Genomic DNA, 21,142 nt, shown 5'->3' on the forward strand with positions numbered 1-21,142 from the left:
TTTCCGGCTCCCCAGGTCATGGGAAGGGCCTTCAACAGATGCCGGTGGTCGGGGCCTGGGTGTAAAGAGCTTTTAGACCCTCCTGGGGGCATATTTCTTTTTGCAGGGAGCGGGGGAACCAGGTCAGAAATTGCCAATGTAGGAATAGAAGCTGTAACCGCAGCTCGCAGAGGCATGAGTTTAAAGCCGACGAAAAGTTACAAGCTTTGTATTTGAGACAGCGAGACAGAAAGCAGGAGAAACTCCACTGTCCTGAGGCTTCTACTGAGTGGCACTTTCTTCCACTCTGTCCCCTACTCTTGAATTAGATTTTCAAGTGTAGAAAAATAATGCTGGCAAACAGGGAGGGGGAAAGAAAGGGAATCCAGTGTGGGAAAGTAAAGTTTCCCTCTACTTGAATGTTTGGGGGAGATTTTCAGCTATTGTTCTGCTGTTGTTTATTTCCATTTCTGGTTATTAGGTTATCTTGATGCAAACAATTGATGGAGTTGTTGGCAGATTCAAAGCTGTCACTCCTCAGTAGCTGTAAACCCGCAGCTCCACTGATAAGGGATAAGTCCCTCTCTGATGATGATAGCTCTGGGAAACACATGGTAAAAAATATTTTGGGACTGGGACTGTTTGTCCCTTCCTGACAGGAGGAACTGGGCTGCTCCTTTGAGAGCCCAGACGTTGCTCTCAGATAGTTTTACAGTCCACAAATAAAAGGCTACTGCCACTATCCAAGGAAAATTGCTATAATATAGCAAAGCTCCTTGTGCTAGTACAAAACTAACAAAACCAAACAAGTAGAGAAAAAAAAGAGCAGATTCCACCCCATGCCTCCTCAGAAACACACTCTTCTACCTCACGATCACCAGCATGGCATGGGGGGGGGGGCTTATCTCCTACTAGACACTTTCCAAAGGACCCAGAAAGGAGCACTCCTTTTGCAAACCCAAAGACAAAGAGACATTGACTTGGACAGGGGCAAACTTGGCAGCAAAGTCAGCTGCTGGCAGGCAGGACAGCAGCTGGAGGCACCGAAGAGATCCCCCATACAGCTTCAAAAGCTTCAAGGCAGGAAGATTTCTGGAGGACAACACCAAAACCTATTGCCCTTTCAGCTGATGGGGAAGCGTACTGGAGGGAGTGTACAAGAGGCTGGTGGATGAGTCATCCAGACTGGAAACTCCAGTAAAGCTGAGGTGATGAGGGCACTACGGTTTTCACAAGGGAGTAAAAGTAGAGAAAGGCAGTTTGAAAGCGGTGACGGGAAATGGCATTATAGTAACTCCTTTGCTCTTTATATCACACACCATTGCATGCTGACGTTGCCTAACACAAGCCCCTTAGACATGTACTGGCCAGTATCCTTATTCCCTCTGTGGCAAAGAGGGGAGATGTAAGAGATCTGCATTAATCCAAGAAATTATGAGGCCCATAATCTGGATAGAACCTTTCCACAGCAGTGTAGGGCATGATAGCACCAAGACATGACCATCACTCCCCTGCACCGCTGTGAACACCACCATGATAGCACTGACTGCCTCAGGTTGGGCAGAGCATCGCTAAGCAGGCAAGACGGAGTTTCTCTGCCATCATCCCTTGAGATGTGACGATGAACCCCTGCATTTACCCCTTCATCACAGCCCACTGTACCTTCTTGTGCCTCCTTATTGCCATGCTGCCTTCTCCATGATTGTAGCAGAAGTGGTACCAGAAACAGTGCTGTCAGAAGCATTCACAAAACTTTGCCCAGCTTTTCACTTTACCCCATTACATGTACTCTCCATACTTCTCTATACACCCAGAAGCAACACCATTTAGGCTGCTTTGAGCACTGTGGGAACTTCTGCCACCTTAAACTATGTCATCAGCGTTCCTAAATCCTTGATGTGCTTAACGTTGTAATGTGTGCTCAGAGCAAGTCTGGCACTGGCAGACAGCCTTGCATTTCTCGCATTCATCAGAAAGTACAGCAATCACCATCAGAGCCAGTGACACCTGGCAGCAAACACCCAGAAGCTGAGATCACACAGCACAGGTCTCATCAGAGCCTTGTTTCAGAAGACAACAGCCCTTTTAGTGATATTTCTGCATGCACATCATATGCGCTTGAATTCCCTTTCCTTTGCATTACTGAAACTAGTGAATGTCCAGAATAACAATGAAACCAAAGTGACATGAGGATCTACTGGGCTCCTGTGAGCTGCAGAAGTCCTACTAACAAACAATATTCTAAGAATAATACAACAGTTTAAGAATGTCACATGAATGTGCCTTTTTTCTTGTCCACACCATCATTTCTGAGCTCACCAAAATGCAGAGTCAGGGCATTTCCAGGACTGGAGACAGGCTGTGGGGTTGGCATTGCTTTCCCAAAGCAAAGCTGCCACCTAAAATAGTACAAGGTCAGCGCCGTGATATTTTACCAAGGGACGAGTCCTAAAGCCAGGACACACCTTGATTAACCCCTTTGCTCTGTAGCCATGTAAGTGAGCTTGGAAAGATTTAAACGTCAGCTGGGCAGGGTGAGAAGCCTGCCTCCCTCTGTAACACACCCTCCAACCATTCATGTGCAGAGGTACCAAGATATCTGCTGAACTGTAGTTGTGCAAAGACAAGGAGCGCTCCCTTTTCTCGAACACCTACACCCCTTTGCCTTCTCCTCCTTTGTGCACACACAGCCCAGCCCAGGCAGCAAAGAACATTTGCAGAGTTCAAAGCCAAAAATGTTTGGAGGGTTTAATTCAACGCTGAACCATAAATCATAGCAAACCCAAAGCAAAGCAGTTTACCTGTCTCCACTCCAAAAGCATGACTCAAGTGTCGATTTAATTGTATGAAGTGGAATGAGTAGCTTTTCATCTCGGAGGAATGCTACACTGCCTGATCACCAAGTATTTCCTATGGAGACGATGCCTCCTGGCTCCCTCTGCCTTTCAGGCTCTCACACACACCCTCCTCATCGCAGATAATGTTCCCAACAGCCTCTCCCAAAGATAACAGCAAAGTGCTTTGTTTGCTTTACAAAAAGGACTCAGGATTTCTGCCGCTGTGACACAGCAGGAGTGTTAAGAAGCATTTGGGGGTTATATGGCCAGCAGGGAGCTTTGGTAGCCATGTGGGGGTCTTTTGTCAGCAGGAATATTACTGAAAGCAGCACAAAAGAAAATGTCATATTAAATAGAGTTCATGTCAATGCAGAAGCAGGACTGGAATTTTTCAGTCACTTCTGTTGTGGTCTGGCTGTTCACAGAAAAGTTTTTCATGTCTTTCCCAGTCTGTTTACTGTTTTAGGTGGGATGTTTTGCCATCCTCAGATCGCTGGGTCTCTACATCCAACTGTCATGTAACTAAATTAGTAATACATGGACAGCAAATGTAAAATTTTCACTTGCCTTTTACATTTTGGGAATTGCTCAGGGCTTTTATGAAGCAGTCTATATAGAATTTGGAAGGCCAGCTCCAGTCACCTTGATGACATCTTTTGTAAAGGTATCGTTACTCTTTTGTTATCAGTACTGTCTTTCATTAGGTGGACATAGTTCTTGTCGATAAACACCTTGTGCTTCCTGCCTGTGCAAGATCTGGGATTGAAAGGACTGATCCTGCCACTGAGTGTCCTCTACCCAACATTCACCTATCAGCAAATTTTTCCACAACTGCCAGGTTTCTGTCAGCTGCCAGTCCTTCACCTACAAGAAACATGTTGCAGTGTGGGGAAGAGCAGCCTCACGGCTCAGCAGAAGCTGGCAGAGCTCAGCACCATTGAAAATTAGGTTCCCTTAGGAGATAAATTGGAAAAAGCTCAGGAACACGATTAATGACTCTTCTAAGAGATTACTGGGTTTGTGGACAACTCACTGGGCAAAATAATTCACTGGAGTTTATAAACTAGGGTGGAATGGAATTAACACAACACAGTATCATAACGTTCAGAGAAGGGGTTGAGCAGCCAGATGCCTTCTTTGTCACCGTGGACAGCTGTGCCAAAATATCTTCAGACTGAATGATGTTGATCTACATATCTTCATTTAAACCATTTATTGTCACTAGTTACTCCCATGCAGGAGGGTAGTACATAGCCACAAGAAAAAAAAGCGACAGATGCTGGGATGTGTAAAGCTAAACCTGCTGGTGTCATAATCGTGTACAAGTCCCATTAGAACTAATGAGGTATTGCTGCTTGAGCAGAAGATAAATTTCACTTACTAAGCCAGAAATACACCTATTTGACTCTGCATATCTAAAGTATTTGGAGGGCTTTTTCCTGAGTATAAGTTATCAAGAGCAGTTCTAACCACCAAATAAAGCAATAAAACAATTGAAAGAGTCGTCTATTACCGTATTGGTCACAATTAAAGACTTACAGAGTTACCAGCTCAACAAGTCTCACATTGATTTCAGACTGAAAAATTATATGAAAATAGAGGAAAAAACAAGATTATGCATAAGATTTGGGAATAAAAGACCTAAGTTTTGCTAGTTATTCCAAGAAGTTCATTATAAATAGGAATTTCAGTATAAAGGAGACAAATAATTTGACCTCTGTCCAATAGTAGTAGGTATGATTTAGATATCTCACTAATTTTGTCTTCAGACTAATTTTAATCTGTGTTGAAAGTTTTATTTCATGTCTGTTTACCTAATTTCTTTATGAGTGTCTGAGACTAATTTTTGTGCATTTCTATGCTTTAACAAATTTAGGTTTAAGTGAGCCCTCTAATGTTGAATTCCCTGACTTTAAATATTTTGATTCTGGGATAATGAAAATGTCTTTACCAAAGAGCTATACAGAAAAGTACATTTAGTCTTAAATACTTACTTGCAAGATTTTTTTTTTTTTTTGGGGGGGGGGGGGGGCAGAGACTTCTTTTAAAGCTATGAAAATCTCACCTGTCAAGAGTGAATGAGAGGCTCAAAGAAAATGTCACTCACACATTTCATCAAATTCTCAGTTCAGTGCATCAGTAAACAGCATGGAGCAGCCAATACTAGACAACTGCATATGCTTTATAACTGTGTGAATAATTCAGTAAATCTGAACATTAATATGAAGTTAACATTGTGTGAATGAGAATAACCTAACTGGAGAACCTAGTAATGTACTAGACTTACTGGTATGAAAACATTACTTGGAGTGATTATCACTGTTAGGAAAGAATAGCGGGAGACTGGTATCAGGATCCTGCCACTTTTATCCATTAATGGCTCCTTCTGATACATCCCAGATTATAACAGAGCTGAGACACTGAGCTTCATAACCACTAACATCCAGGTTAGCAAGCACATTTCTAACTTAAAAGACCACAGTCATTAGGCCAAGTCATCTGCTGTCAGGAATGCTTGCCACACATCTTGCACCGCTGCCTCTTTACAGCCAATAGGACTGGGGGTACACAAGTTAAGTATGGAGGAGGGTTGATTATTAACATCACAATGGTTCCTTTTAATATGCTTCATCTGTCAGCTTAACTCTCTGTAACTGGGATAATCACAATAATTGGATGCAATTGTTCATATCATTACCTAATTGCAGCTTTTTTTCACTGCAGCCAATTCATGTGAATTTTAAATGTGCAGAAAATATGGGAAGTCTGAATTACACTGACATTTTAGAAAATCCTATTATGTAGAAGATGGTCCCACAAGTTTAAATTGCATATGAGAATCTTGTGATTCCAGAGTGTGCAACACAGGCAATCAGTGATGTTACAGGTAAGGCATTTTTATTTCTGATCCCAAAGAGTTAAAACTACAATTCACACAAGCTCAGTGACATCAGACTTCTGTCCATGCCCATCAGAACAATTCATGTGGAGTACCAAAATGTTACTGAATTGCTAACATCTCCAGAGCAGATGTTTATGCAGAAAGTATGCAAGGAATTCCTGTGTCTCCCAGAGTCCCAATGAATAGCCAGCATTTTTGGTGTTAATTTATAATCAGCCATGCTCTTTGAAAAGCCAGACAAGAGATGAAGAGAAAGACATGTACTGAAATCATTTAGGACCGAAAAAAAAAAAAAAATCAGACAAGGTGACAATTTATTACGAGATTAATTTTTAGATTAACTTATTTCCTAAATGAATAAAAGGATGAACTTGTAAAATCTCATCAAATGTATTCAAAAGGAGTATTTGTAACCTCTAATTTAGCTTCTTTTAATATCTAGTTTCATTTCATAAGATGAAAGTTAGGAGCACAGTTCAACAAACTGTCACTGAAGACAGGGGAGCCTTTGAAAAGAATGAAGAGGACCAAATTAAGATGCTGAAGTATCTCAAAATAGACAAAGTGAATACCCTTCAGAGAGGTAGTGTTGCAAGTCTGAGATCACGTGCTATATCTTTATTACAAAGGGAATAATGAACCTTTGCTTAAAGTGCAAAGTAGAACTCTATATAAAGGTACAACTGCTACTTCCAAAATCACGCATTTATACTCTTTGACAGAAGCAAATGCAGCCACATTCCTCTGGCTGGTGGTGTTATTTGGATTTTTAACATGAAAACACGAAAAGGATATCAGGGTGCAGAAAAAACCATAAAAGTTGCCCATTGAGGAAGCATTTTATTGTTTTTTGGTGCCTCCTCATCAGTTCTGCAAGTCTGGTGCAGCCAAAGCAAAAAGGTTGAATGACTCATTTCCTTCCTGCTCCTGCTGGAGGGCACCTAAAGCAGCAAAGCCTTTACACAGATGTGCACCCCCTCCAATGTAGACCTGGTTTGTGCAACTACATGCAGACGTGCCTGTGGGAACAATACCCGGAAACTAAGGCACAGAGCTACCCAATTGCTATTAATATATACAGTCCCAGCTACGAGCTTGTGGGCTGTACAAGAAGGAGAGAATAAAACCCTGAAGCTGTGATCTGGACCTTGCCTTCCAGTTTGTGGCACCTCAGGCACCTCCCTAAGCTCCCCAGGGCTTCCCTCATCCACCTAGTCCAAATGATGCCATCAGCTACCCTTGTACACAGCATGAGATCCTTGAATCCTGAAAACTTCACCCTCCTCTCACTCTGGCCATTTATTTGGTAGAGCAAAAGGTGAAAATCCTCACGGACATCTATTTTTCTACAGAAATTGCACTTGTAGCTGACACACTCCAGCTTATAATAGTGGTAGATCTCTTTTAGATGAAAAGTAAAAAGGTCTGCTCTATGAAAACAGAAGACAACCCAACAAACAAGCTTTGGCTGCTTATTGAACATTTCACTCAAAAGCGTTAAAACCATATGGTGTCTCAGCACAAGAACACACCAGAAGGACATGATGGGACATGTTCTTGCTGTTTTATGCCTTATATTCTTCAACCCCAATGAGAATGCAGACCTGATGCTTTTAATCCCAAGGTGCCAGCTGCAGCCCAGGTTAAAATGAGCTTTTGAAGGGTTTTGCTCACTTTCTAATGTATCAGAGAGAATTCTGGGCTGCACTTTGAAGATGCAGGGTTGTATATTTTTAAGGCCAAGTGCAATTAAAAAGAGAATTAACCCTTTCTGCCAAATAGGAAAAATACAGTGAAGCCCCCAAAATTTTTTCTTGCATTAGGAAACTGGTTGTTTTCAGGCCAAAATTAACACTGTAAAAGATTCCATGCTAAACCCGCACTGAGGGTCAGGCCATACTTTGTTAATCTGTCACTGATAGTGTCTGGGGGCTCCTGTGGGGCAAAAGTGCTGCTCCTTGAACTCAACAACTTTAAAAACAGTACTTGGGTGTTTAAACACAGAATTCTTCACATCATTTCAAGTGCTCCGGGATGTCCCTGCTGGCTGCCTGCTTCTGCTCCAGAAGGCTGTCAGTCCCCAATAGGTCCTGCATCAATGTCTGCCAGTCCCTAGCAGATGTATTTTGTATCCATGGGCATCTTATATGACAGGCACCTAAATGTAGGCAACTGTAGGCAACACTGTCCTAAGAGCAATATCTTCCCTTGGGAGACCTTGCCTTGCTTACCAGCATGAGGAAGCCCCTAGCTTAGAAATTAACCCTGAAATGTTAAAGGATTATTTAACTAGCCCCTAGAATAGCCTATCTAGAGTTATGTTGTAATACAAACACAAGTAATAAGCTTAATAGAAGAGTTATGTGCAGTTTACAGCAGGGCACAATGGGGAGAAACACAGTTGTTCTGGGACTTCCCCACTAGTCTCAGTGCCTTAGATGAAGGCCACTTAGACGGCAATAAATGAAGGTAAATGGAAACAACACAGCCCTTGCTTCACGATTTCCTGGGCACAGTAAAGGATACTACTGAACCTGTCTTGCTAGCCTGGGCAGAAAAGAAGATGCTGATTTCGTAGGCAGGTACCAGTTCATCTGGCTGGTGAACCAAGCTGTTTCCTCACTTTCTTTGATCTACTGCAGGGCTCATATGGAAAAGCATATGCAAGCCTGCCGGTTTGGCTGAGCCAGCCTTCTCTTTCCCTACCAGCAAAAATGATGTAATATGCTAGGAAAGCGAGGTGATAACACAGCTATACATTTTTCTGATGACAGACTCTGCACACGCTCAGGACACCACCACTTCTCACACACTCCCATCCCAGTGAGAAGGATTTTCTTTCTTTCATACCAAGTTCCCCTGACTGTATTCCCACAGACACTATTTCCAGTGACATACCTCCCATTCTGCAGGATCTAGGGCACAGCTTGGAGCTAACGTGGCCAGCAAGAATCAAAAATGAGCCCAGGCTATCTTCAGGTAATCAAGCCACTTCCTTTGCAGTTCTGCCACCAGGGCATGCTGCAGCCATGAGCCCTCTGTTTCTCTGGAAGGTGGCAGTCAGACACCCCTCTCCAACAGCACAGCCTATATCCTCTCCCTGCACTCCAGCTCTTTGCAACAGATGACATTGTGCTGCCTGTGATCAATTTGCTTATGTCTCATTCTACCCTTGCAAAGGCTTTGGAGGTAGCTCTAGCACTCCATATTCATGTTGTCCCAAAGTGAACAGTCTCCTTGAGATTATCTTTTGGGACTAAAGGAAGATGTTCTTGTTCATTGTGCAGCCCTAACTCAGCTGGCCTTCTGGGTCATTTATCTGTGCCCAAGTTCCTGAGGATATAGGGATGAAGATATATTTAAACACACTCCATTTGACATCCTGAAACAACATAGCCAGGAAAGACACTGTTTGGTGCTTGGCCTAAATTACTGGTTTCCAGGGAGGTGAAAATAACTCAATTGTAAGGTAAAAATTAAAAATAATGTCTCCTGAGGTTCACCTTAGGAACTTCCTTCTCACCTGGCCTGATGCTCCTATAAGCTTCATCCCCAGTGCTCTCAAGTGGCTGCCTCCTGCCCTCAGCACGCTGACCAAGAGGGAACACTGGGTTCAACAGTTTACACTAAATGTAAGCTGTCTGAATCTGGGACTGTCAGGATCACCATCTGCTGCAAACACATTTTTGCTCATGCTCTTCTTAAAACAGAACCAAGAGCTGGGGACAAATCCAGATGAAAAATCCTAGGTATAGGGGTGTTTGGATTTCTTTTCCTTCTGAATTGGGTGGCAGTTTCTCATTGTACTGCACTTTACAGAGTGCGTGGTGGGTCTTTTCCATCTTCTACTCCAAAGATTCAGATCTCATCCCACCCTCTGCCAGGCGAGGGCCTTGCTCAGCACATCTTCGTATGATAGACATCTAGAGCACAGAGAGGTGTGGAAGAACAATTTTCGGTTTTCCCTTTAACTTATTCACCCAATGCAGAAACCAGGAGAGCAGGGGAATATCTGCAAACACATTGTGTCTGAAAGTTTGCTGACAGGAGTCAGAGAAAAAAACTTACCGGATAAAGGTAAGAAAAAACCTGTTCAATTTCTTGTGCAAAAGATTTCAAGACAAGGAAAGAAAGCCTGATAGCCTGATAAAAGTACTGAGGGCACTGAGACAGCACAAGACAGGCCCAAGCCATGCTTTTCTGACAGCCATGGCTTGGCTGAATGACCCCAGCCAGATAAGTCACAAGCGGGTAAAAAGTAAGTAGTAGAGGGGGTCTTGGACAGGAGCTTCCAAGGGTAGGGAGAAAAGTAGAAGGAACAGACTGGAAGTTTCTCCTCTTCCAAGGATTCTTTGCATTTATAGAAATCCTGGCTGCTGTGTAAGGAAAAGAACCTCCAAAAGAAACTGAAACCCAGAAGGCAATCAAGGGAAGAGAGAATCTTATTTCCTATTAGTAAAGTCAATCAATGGGTCATTCCCAGTATCATACATTAGCTGTTGTGGAGCTCTGCCATGCCACGCTAGATTGCTTCCAGGACAGAAGAGGCTCACAAAAACCTATTCTAGGAACTGGTATCTGCAGTGTAGTTATGGGGTACAGACATCTCCCCAGTGATGCCCCTGAAGGGTAAAAGAACACTGTTAAGCATCAGTTAAATCTTTTTGTTTACTGCAGTCTTAAGGTCTGGAGAGGTGAAGGCTGTGGTCCACCACCATGTAGATGATGTGCCAAGAAACAGATTAATTTACCAAAAATAGCACTGGGAAGAGCCTTTATGACCACAGAAAAAAAAATCTTGAGTGTAAAAATGCTAACCTTATTCTTTAATTTGGTGAACAAAGGCATATCCAGAAGCAGAAGCCAAATATTGGGTTGTGAATCTAACCAGAGGCTGCTATCCTTGTTAGCTTTCATAGACTTCTTACAAATAATTGGTGGACCCTCAGCTAGTCATGGAGCACAGAATGAAAACTACTAATTTTAACAAAACATGGTACTGGGTAAACTGTTTGGGGCTAGATGTAGCAGCTTTTGACAAAAGGAGATTAGACTGTACTCCCCAAACCCCTCTCTGACCCAGGGACCTGTGAATATGTTGGTGAACTTGGAAGATAAGCCCCGTGTTCTGTTCTGCTTGAGGTCCCAGTATCACACCAGCACTGCACCCTCCAGCTGGATCTCTGCATGGAGGCGTAGCCCATTTCCACCCTAATTAGAGAGTGATGTATCTGCCCAGACACTGTCGGAAAGGAATGAGTGGCTCCTTTGTGTATGCATTTTCCACATGCTTCTCCTACATGTTGGGTGTGTCTGCTTTGTAAAATCCCATTCGGCTTGAGTGAAATTACATCATAAGTGTTTCATCAGAAGTACGGCAATACCCACTGACATGTTTTGGTGAGGGATAGACTTGTAGATACAGAAGAGAGAGGTGTGGAAAACAAATAAAAGCTTAAAGCCAGGAAGTGTAAACTGGAAGCAAGTGAAAGGGTTGACTCACATCAGGAGACAGCCACAAAATAACAGCACACAAGATGTTATGAGAAAATAAAGAATACCCAGGTAGAACTGCCAGTTACAGACAATTCCAAACTGCCTCCAAGGGAACTGGAGATGACCTAAGTACAGTCAACAAGGCAAGAGCTGTAAGAAATGGATAGTTTTAAACCAACTAGGACATTTGGAGAAAAAAATATCTTTGGTAGGACAAGGAAGCAGTGCAACGTGAGATGCCAGGTTTCAGAAACTGAGCTGTTTGGCATTTATTACCTGAAACTGAAAGGTTATTTCTCCATTTTCTATGTTTGAAAATTTTACTTGGGTTTTAAAATCAGACTGTGGATGCTGGGTTTAGTTCTTCTTCAAGATACACATGGCAATATGCAAAGGAAACCCACATTCTAGTGATACCTGTTTGGCTGCATCTGCAGTAATTATGGGATAATATATAGATTTGCCAGTGTAATGAATAAACACACTTTACCTAAGACACTGGTAAGAGACTAAGCAGGATTGCTATGGAAGTATTTGTACCTGCTCAGTTGTCTGATTAGAACGAAGATTTAATACAAGGTTTGTTTATAAAGGCTTTCCTGAATACGTGGAAACCTGAATAAGACCACTGGAGGGCAGCAACGTCAAAGTGAATCATGCATCAGCATACTTTTGGGAATTGTTTGGTGAAAACCCAAACCCAAGAAGACCTTAGCAAAGAAATACAAGTAATTAGAAATATTTTTCTGCTACCTAGATGCAAACATACAAACAGTGCAACTATTCTGGTGCAAAAGATAGTACTGCAACATCATTACCTTTACTTTCCCGCATGTAAAAAATGCCACCTGAAGTCTGTATGACTTGTCCTGTTTTCAGAAAATGCTAAAAACATCCAAAACTTGATACATTCTGGACTCTATGGATTTACGGGTTTTAAAAAAAATCAATATATAATCAAAAACTATTTTCTTTATCTTTTTATATACATATATACAATTTGTATCGTATTTCTATTTGAGATAGGTACAGATACGTTTCCAAATGAATCAATATGGTTGCATTAATATAATGGGGGTGGCACACTCAGCAGAATTTTTAACTTTGATTTTTATTTTTAAGAGTGTCCTAATCTTCATAATATCAAGAAAACCTTCAAATATTAATTGAGTGGAATTAGTTTAGTGACTTCTCTGTAAGGACTGTATGGAAGTCCACTGACATTACTGAAGGTTTTGAGGTTGCCATGAAGATAAACATATGAACTTGTCTGCAAGCTGTTTTGATTAGTGAAAGGATGCTATTATTAGTCCAATATTTACACATTTAAGGAATACATGTTCACAATAATTTATTATAATTAGTCAAACACAGCTGTCCATTGCTTTCAAATATATAAGGAAATATACTGTCTGCCTTACATACCCAAGTCATAACATCCAGCTATACTTTTGATAAAATATGAGCATGGTAAATGAAACTGCTATGGAGCTTGCTGTTTTTGTAAAAAGTGTAAGATACAGTTCCATTCTGCAATGTAGTTACATACACATCACCTCTTACTCAGTACTTGAGCTCCGTGATTGCATTCAAATCACATCTCGCCATTTTATATACAAATAAGTTCTGTTATGGTCAGTCTCAGAAAGCTAACAAGCAGGAAGAAGGAGCCAGGCCTGCCTTACCCATAGTGTCATTTGGTACCTGGATGCCTGAACAAACCACCGACACCGACTGTAAGATGATTTTGATAGCTTACAATGGGAAGGACCTTTTCTGAACATGTTACTACCAGAAGAAAGCATGGTTTTGGACAGTAGTTGAACTTTGAACTTGTGGGATAATAAAGAATGTGTGGGGACCACCTGGGGAGCGTGAACAAAATAGATACAGAAAAGCAATACGATCCTGACAAGACATGGAGACTACTTTTAAGAGTGGAATAATCTTGTCTTTAGCATAACTTATGATTCCTCTGAGGTCTGTGACTTAGGCTATGTCTACCATAGCAGGTGGCTTGGTGCACTAGGAGCAGAACTGCAGTGCACAAAAGTCAGTGCTCAGAAAACAATGTCCATTCTGCAGGCATTTGGGGATGTTGTTTCAGACTAGTTTTTGCCTGATTCTGTAGATTGAGAGCCCGTTAGCTAACAGAGAACATGAGGTGAGCTCCTGGAGAGTCGTTTTAGATTAGTTCCCTCCAAAAGAATGTCATTATGCTCCATATTGCACACAAGCATAAAAAGTGGGACCCTCAGGAGTCTCTTCTGATCCACACACCCAATTCAAATCACAATGTCAGCATAAAATCTAACCTTACATGGTACAGAGGGGAAATACAGGGTAAAATGTCTGGTAGAGGTCATATATGGCAGTTAGAAAAAACATCTACATTTATACTTATAAATGTAAGCTAAAGTTTCTGGTGGTTTTTTTTTTTACCCCCATTTCCTACATACGTAAGTCTCTTTTCAGCCTTTGGAAGTTAAATATCTTAGAATGGTGATAAAGAGGATGATATATATGCAAATTGTTCTTAATATTCATAATATTATATGGAAATGTGAATACATACGTGAACTAAACAGCTTTACAACAGACTAGCGGCATTTATATTTTATGTTTATATGCATAAATGACAATGGCATAAAAATGGAGATCTGACACAAAATATACCAGTGTCACATGGCAAACAACTGTATATAGCTTTGGACCAGTGTTTAAGCCCTCCCTTCTGATCTTGCATTTGACTACTAGGCAGATAGATCTCACCTTCACTTCCAGTTTTCATGGTACATTTCCAGACTGCAGTTGGAAAAAGAAAAACCACCAGCTTCTTAACAGATGATCTGCTTGGCAAGTTACTGAAAGACAGTAAAGATGAAAGTAATGAAGTTTTTTTCACAGTCAGTTTTCATGTGCGTCTATATACTATTTTAAACAAAAGCGTCTGCTTTACTGCCACTACTCTAAGGCTTTCTTAAAGGCTGGGGAATAATTCTTTAAAAAATGCTGGACTTCATTAACATTCCAGTTAGCAAACAGATGTTACAATGAATTGTAACAGCACATGATGAGAAAAGTTGGAATTCTGATACGGAAACATGTCAAAATGTGAATGCTCCAACCTACTTTTAAAGGCAAAGACACACCTATGTGCCTGCACGGAAACAAAGCTACAAACATTTTCTATTGGAAAACACTGGTACCTGGTCCTACTCTTGTCAGTGATTTCTCTGACTTGCCTTAACCTTTGGAACAGGATATTGCAGATTCGCTGTGCTTTCCTTTGGGCAATTTTCCCTTTTTCACAGGGAAACTGAAAACACAGCAGTGCTTCCTAATCTAACTTGGTGTCTTATTCCAAAAGCAGACTTTGGTGAACTGATGAACTAAAGCTTGTGACACTACGTAGTCCCAAGCCCACGTGCCACATGCCTACAAACACCAGTTTCTCAACCACCTCCACAGCTGCTGTGGGGCTTGCACCCCGGGCCTTTTGCTTGTCTGCTCATGGAAAACCTGTTGGTGAATTATTTTTGTGATGGTTGTTTTCTGTGAAGTACCATCAGAGGGCAGTAACGTTGCCCACCTCCACTTCCAGCCCCTGCAAACCCCCTTACAGCAACTGGGATGGAGCCAATGACCCTGAGGGCGACTGAGAAGCCTTGGGGCCCACAGTCTGGTTCTTTCAGAGGAATACGCAAGGGGGAGGAAAATGAAAAAAAAAGAAAAGAAAGAGAGAAAGAAAGAGAGAAAGAGAGAAAGAGAAAGAAAGAAAGAGAGAAAGAGAGAAAGAGAGAAAGAGAGAAAGAAAGAAAGAAAGAAAGAAAGAAAGAAAGAAAGAAAGAAAGAGAAGAAAGAAAGAAAGAAAGAAAGAAAGAGAAAGAAAGAGAGAAAGAGAGAAAGAGAGAAAGAGAGAAAGAGAGAAAGAAAGAAAGAAAGAGAGAGAAAGAAGGAGAGAAAGAGAGAGAGAAAGAGAAAGAGAGAAAGAAAGAAAGAGAGAGAAAGAGAGAAAGAAAGGAAAAGAAAGAGAGAAAGAGAGAAAGAAAGGAGAGAAAGAGAGAGAGAAAGAAAGAAAGAAAGAAAGAAAGAAAGAGAGAGAGAGAAAGAAGGAGAGAAAGAGAAAGAAAAAGAGAGAGAGAGAGAGAAAGAGAGAAGGCAGGGTAAGCAGTAAATGCTACGCCAGGATGGTTTCTAAGGAAAACATCACCCACTTCAGCAGGAGCAGGCGGCTGTTGTTAGCAACCGGCATACACAGCCAGGGCACTCTGGCAGGCTGAAGGCAAGATGGATGGTTTCTTGGGCTGATGATGAATTACCCCATCTTCCATCCCTCACAGCCCGGCCTCCGCACTGTGTGTGGCAGCTGGGGAAGGAGCAGAGGATTTGTGTCCTCCCCTCAGCTGCCAAGCTCACGGCCTGCACCGGAGCCTGATGGTGGCGGAGAGGCAAGCCAGGCACAAATCCCCTCAAAAGTTTCAATTCAACATTTTATTTCGTTTCTTATCAATTCATACAGCTCCACTGCTTTAAAAAGAGTACAAAAAGTACCTATTTTGACAGTGGCAGGGCAGAAACAGGGTAGTTGCCCCAGTAAGACATGGGTTGCCTGCCTCAGCCCTCCAACAGCCCTAGCATAGGGGCACGGCGGCGGGAGGGCGGCAAGAGGCTGTGTAAGGGGTGACGAAGCGAGGGGCTGTGTGAGGGGTGACGAGGACCAGGGTGGGCTGCCCACCATCACCCCGCTCCGCGGTGGCCTCGGACGGCGCTGGGCGCCGGGTTCCTCCACTCCGCCCCGGGCCGCTGCCCCGCCCGGCGGCCGGGCCCTTCCCGCCCACACGGTCGCGTAGCAACGGCGGCGGCGGGCGGCGGCTGAGGGGGCGGCGGGAGGAAGCCGAGGCGTCCGGCCTGCCCGGGGCCACCCCAGCGCCGGGCTTGCCATGGCTCAGCGGAGCCTCTCCGCTGGCACGCAGGTAAGGCAGCGGGGCTGGGCCACACGGGCGCACACCCCGACACCCCCTTCACACATACACACACCACCCGCTGCGCAACCCCCCAACACCCCCTTCACACACACACTCTGCACACCCTCTACACCCCCTGCACACACCCCCACACCGCCTGTACAGCCCCCCAACACCCCCGGCACACACCCAGACACCCCCTTCAGAAACATGCCCCCTGCACAACCCCCCAACACCCCCGGCACATACACCCCACACACACCCTGCACAACCCCCCAACACCCCCAGCACCACGCCCCCCTGCAAACACAGAACATCCCTACATATATACACACACACAGCCGTACACCCATGCACAGCCCTGCACACAGACACCCCTGTATGCACCCTGGGGCACACAGAGACACCCACCCACCCATGCATGCACCCTGGGGCACAGACACACACCTGCACACAGACACCCCTTTACCCTGTGCAGTGCTCAGTGCTTGCATCTCCCTTGCACACACACACACCCCACTCACATAGCCCCATAGACACATCCCTGCATAAACCGTGGCACACATACACACTGTGTGCACATGGAGAACCGTGTCGGCCACCATCAGTCACACATACAGCCCACCAGCACAGACACCATCTCTGTGCATGCATGGCCTGTACATGCACATACTTACATACATGTCTTCACACCTCAGTGTTCACGTGCACACTTGCAGTGTGTCCCCTTTCAGGGTCCTTCCCAGGTACCTTTCCCAGCCCTTTCCCCCAGTTTTCCTTCTCTGTTTGTTAATTCCAGCTGTTGGCACACACCCAGGGAGCTCTTTTGACCCTATCCCAGGCTTTAAACACTAACAACCTCATTTTCTTTCCTCAGGACATCTCCCACTTGCTGGCTAGCACCTTTGAGGACCTGTACACTGGAGATGTTATTGGGGTGGACACGGAGACAAATTGGATCAAGTCCCAAGGAGGAGACAGTGTTTATCATGAGAGTTTTATGGAGGAGCTACAGACGGTACAAGTTGAAACCAAGTCAGAGTTTGGAGCTCTATTCAGCTTTCATTGCTACTTTGTAATTTCTAAATCTTCTGTGAAGTAAAATAAAAAGGCAGGGGGAGATCCTAGAACTGACATTTTAATGGAAATGTGTTTGAGCACAGTTCCCCACAGAACTTTTCATATATGTTAATATTTATCACGTGCTCCTTCATGATACTTTCAGCTCTGGATGGCTTTTCAGGCAGAGTAAGACCAGTAAGACCCGTAGCCCTTTAAATGCCTGTTCTACTGGCTAACAACTTTTCCCTGTAACTGCTGCTCAGCGTCCTAGACTTCCTAACTTGCAATGAAGTATTCTCATGTGCTGCATTTTGAAACCAGATGCTGCAAGTATTATTTATATATGCTTACCTTAGTGGTGCACTACAATACATAACCCATTATTACATCCAAGATTCCCAGTGTTGCAAATGCTAAACAGTGGAAATGAAAAGTACTTGTATTAATCATTGCTCTGACAGCTATTGTCAGTGTATAGAAGTGGAGGAATAATTTGAGCAACAGGTATTTTTTCCAGTCTGTGTCATCATATCCTCTCAAAGGTTATCAGAGCTGAAAAACCTGAAGTTTTATATTTCTTTTGAGTCATTTATGAATATACTGGTGAACACAGCATGTTCTGACTAATAAACATGAATATTTACTCCTGAAATGGACTGCTTGGATATTTCAACTGACAGTACCTGTCTGTAACATGTATGCTACAGCTGAACTAGTCATTCAAGGCTCTCTGTATCATTAGAAAAAAAAAACCACACACAAAAAAAGAAAAAAAACCCCCACCCAGGCACTTTTAGAGCACAATCAATCAGATCCATTTTCATTATCAACTTTGGCATGGGTTGGAATTCTATCCTGGATTCCAGTGACAGTGGAGGGATCCCAGAATGAGCAGAGGAAGAGGAAGCATCTCATTTTAGCTGAGATGCATCCTGTACTTTCTATTTTAAAAAATTAATAAATTATTTAAATCCATTAAATGAATCAAAAGGTTAAGCCTTGTTACGTAAAAGTTCTACAGAAAGCTCAGGCTACAGATGGTCTTGAGGCCAATGTCAGTTTCTCTCGCTGTTGGTCTTGTATGTCTCTGTGTCTCTGCTATATTCCCTCTTTAACTTACATTGCTACCTCTTTGAGGCAGGATTTTTCTTTTTGAGTTGTGCTTGTAAAGCACTTACCACACTGTGCAGAGACATCCAAAATATAACAGGAGGGAGGAGTGAAGTATCACTATTGGGGTATTCTGGTGGTTTAGAAACCCTCCTAGAAACTAGGAGGGAACATTTACTTCAAATTTATTCCTACATTTACAGGCAAAATACAGTGCAGTAGCTACTGTCCACAGAAGGGAAAAGACATTTTTCTTGTCCTGAGAGGGTTTCCTCATCTTTCACAGGTTTTTCTTGGGTAACGCTTCTTACCCCACACAAGTAAATGATAGGAATGACGGTGTTTTAGCAGGCTAGTTTATACTTGTAAAGTAATGATGTTTTGCCAAGCTCTCTGTATTTACCTCTCAAAGGCAAATAGAAAATATTTATCTGTAAGGAGATGTTAACAGCAAAAATTACAGTCATTTCTTTACATTCACCCATCCTGTGACAGCTTCTTGAGGAGTATAAGTGCCAACTGACAGAAGCTGACATAGTAGAAGAGAACATCATTCAGGCCCAGGATCGAGCAAAAGCTGAAGAGCAAAGGGCCCTAAACATGCTGAAGGCAGATGTCGGGAAAGATTTCCACAAATTGGGGTTGCCACCAGGTGAGGATTCTGAAAACACTCTCTCTCTCTCCAGTACATGCTTATGGTACCTGGAGACCAATGCAACAATTGTCTAAATCACTGGCAGGACTGTCTAGTACTCAGTACGCCTTTGATTTGGCATTACATCAATAGAGAAACTTTGAAGCACTTCGTGCAGAGATTCAAGTAGAGTACAATCTGTTTAACACTGTAAGAAACTAAAGAACTAAAAAAGAAACAGGTGGTTTCCAAGGTATTAAATTTGCAATTAATGGTTTGTGACATAACTTTATTACAAGTATAAATACCTTGATATATAGCAGCAACAAACAGACATTAAATGTTTCTCTGATGTCTGCATAGTTGGGTTTGAACTGAATTTAGAAGTGTGGAGGCACATGTCTAAGTCTTGTGATTAAAATACCAGATTCTTTCTCTACCCAAAAATATTACCTGACAGTGGTAGATTATAAAGACAACATTATCTTAAGGGGCTAAGCTTTTGCATATTTTTTTAAAAACTTTTGTTTTGTTTTGTTTTACTGTGGCAGTGGCATCCTCTTTTAGGTGGATTGTGGATAATGAACTTCTCAGAAAGAATAATTTGACCTGCCCTGATGATTATATCACTGATAAATTACCTGTTACTAGAGCACCAAAAGGTAACTTTTAAAGCAGAGGATAATTTAGACTTTCTAGAACACTCAGTAAGAACTGAAGCATTGGAGGAGTAGCAGATCAGAGTATATTTTTGTAGTTTTCTGCCAAAGCAGAAGGCACTCAGTATTACAAGCATAAAATTCCACTGAAGGGACGTTGTCAAAATAAAATTGATTAATTAAAAATTATTAAGCTTAAGTGTGTTTAAATCTGAAATTTAATGGCCATTGCACATTTGTTTACAGTTCTTTCCATCTGACACAAAAACTGTATTAATTGTGACTGCTCTGCCTCTGTTCTATTTCATTAGCGCAAAGCTGCAACTGTATCTTGTGTAGAGAGAAGGGAAGTGGTTACAATAAAGTAAAAACTATTTTCAGTGAAATAAAATTATATTCTTTATTCTGGGTTTAAAATTTTCCAGTTCTGGAAATGTATCAGTTTAATTTGCAAATGAAGATCAGTAAGAAAAAACTTTTGGGCAATGTCAAAACTTCTTTACTTCTTTTACTCATGTGTGAGCCAAGGTGAAAGGTTTTAGTATCATTAAAATGAAATTTCTTGGTCAAGTCAAAACAAACATTTCAGAGTAATCAACTTAACCAAAATTTCCAAGATTTGGGGGTTTTTTCCACTGTAATTCCAAATAAAGCCAAAAATCTAACATCACCTCAGAGTTTCCTCTGAGGTGGCGATTTTGTTGTCTGACTATAGGAACATGGGACTAGATGGCACACCCTGTTTATGTAAATTTTCTGACTGTCATAAGTCCATCATACAGATCTTTTTGTAAACTGAACAGGATATTCTAAGTCCCACTCACTCATAAGATTAACATGGCTTTCCGAGAGTAGTAACTTTCTTTTTATATGGCTCATTTCATTAGTATTTCTGAAAGCTTTTTATTACAGCATGAAAATTCATTTGTGCGAAGTAAATTATAAATGTATATTAAATTCTAGAGGATTTAAAGTGTTTTTACTATCAGCAAGACTGAAATAAACTCATACACCTATGCTCAGAATAAATGCTTATAATTAATGTGTTTCTTTTACAGAATTAAATATTTCTTTGAATTGCAGGAAAATCAGAACCTGGCTACATGAAAGAGACATTTAGTTTTCAACAGCATGTTTCTTCAAGCTCACGGGACCAGATGCCTGCAGAGGTTGCACACCTACAGAAGACAGCTGGTAGTATGTCAAATGTGTCTTTGTGCACATTAACTCTGCCTTCAACTCCAGACTCCAGCCCCCAGACTAGAAAGACAAATAAGGTACATTTTACAGATTTATTTATTTCAGTTTGTCAGAACTATAAAGCCTATTGCTGTTCCTGTAACAAAGGGTGAATATCAATGCATTGTTGATTTGGCTCCAGTATTTATTCGATTTGATCTGTCGACAGAAATGCAATATTTCTATATGAATTTTCAATGCTGTATAGCTTTCATTAGCCATATACAGATAGCTTTTTCATCATCCTCAAAATTGCC

The 21,142-nt window shown here is 42.1% G+C and overlaps 1 protein-coding gene across 1 annotated transcript in view; it reads left to right on the top strand.

Moving 5' to 3' along the window:
• Positions 1-16,157: 16,157 nt before the first annotated feature.
• Positions 16,158-21,142, top strand: part of DLEC1 (DLEC1 cilia and flagella associated protein) — a 40,427-nt gene continuing 35,442 nt past the window's right edge. Inside the window, exons 1-5 of the mRNA XM_055707626.1 lie at positions 16,158-16,190; positions 17,059-17,199; positions 18,849-19,005; positions 19,539-19,649; positions 20,730-20,923. Of these exons, the coding sequence (XP_055563601.1) occupies positions 16,158-16,190; positions 17,059-17,199; positions 18,849-19,005; positions 19,539-19,649; positions 20,730-20,923 (636 nt within the window). The remainder of the gene's footprint in view (positions 16,191-17,058; positions 17,200-18,848; positions 19,006-19,538; positions 19,650-20,729; positions 20,924-21,142) is intronic.

This window comes from Falco cherrug, chromosome 4 (genome assembly GCF_023634085.1).
Source record: "Falco cherrug isolate bFalChe1 chromosome 4, bFalChe1.pri, whole genome shotgun sequence".
Taxonomy (NCBI): Eukaryota; Metazoa; Chordata; class Aves; order Falconiformes; family Falconidae; genus Falco; species Falco cherrug.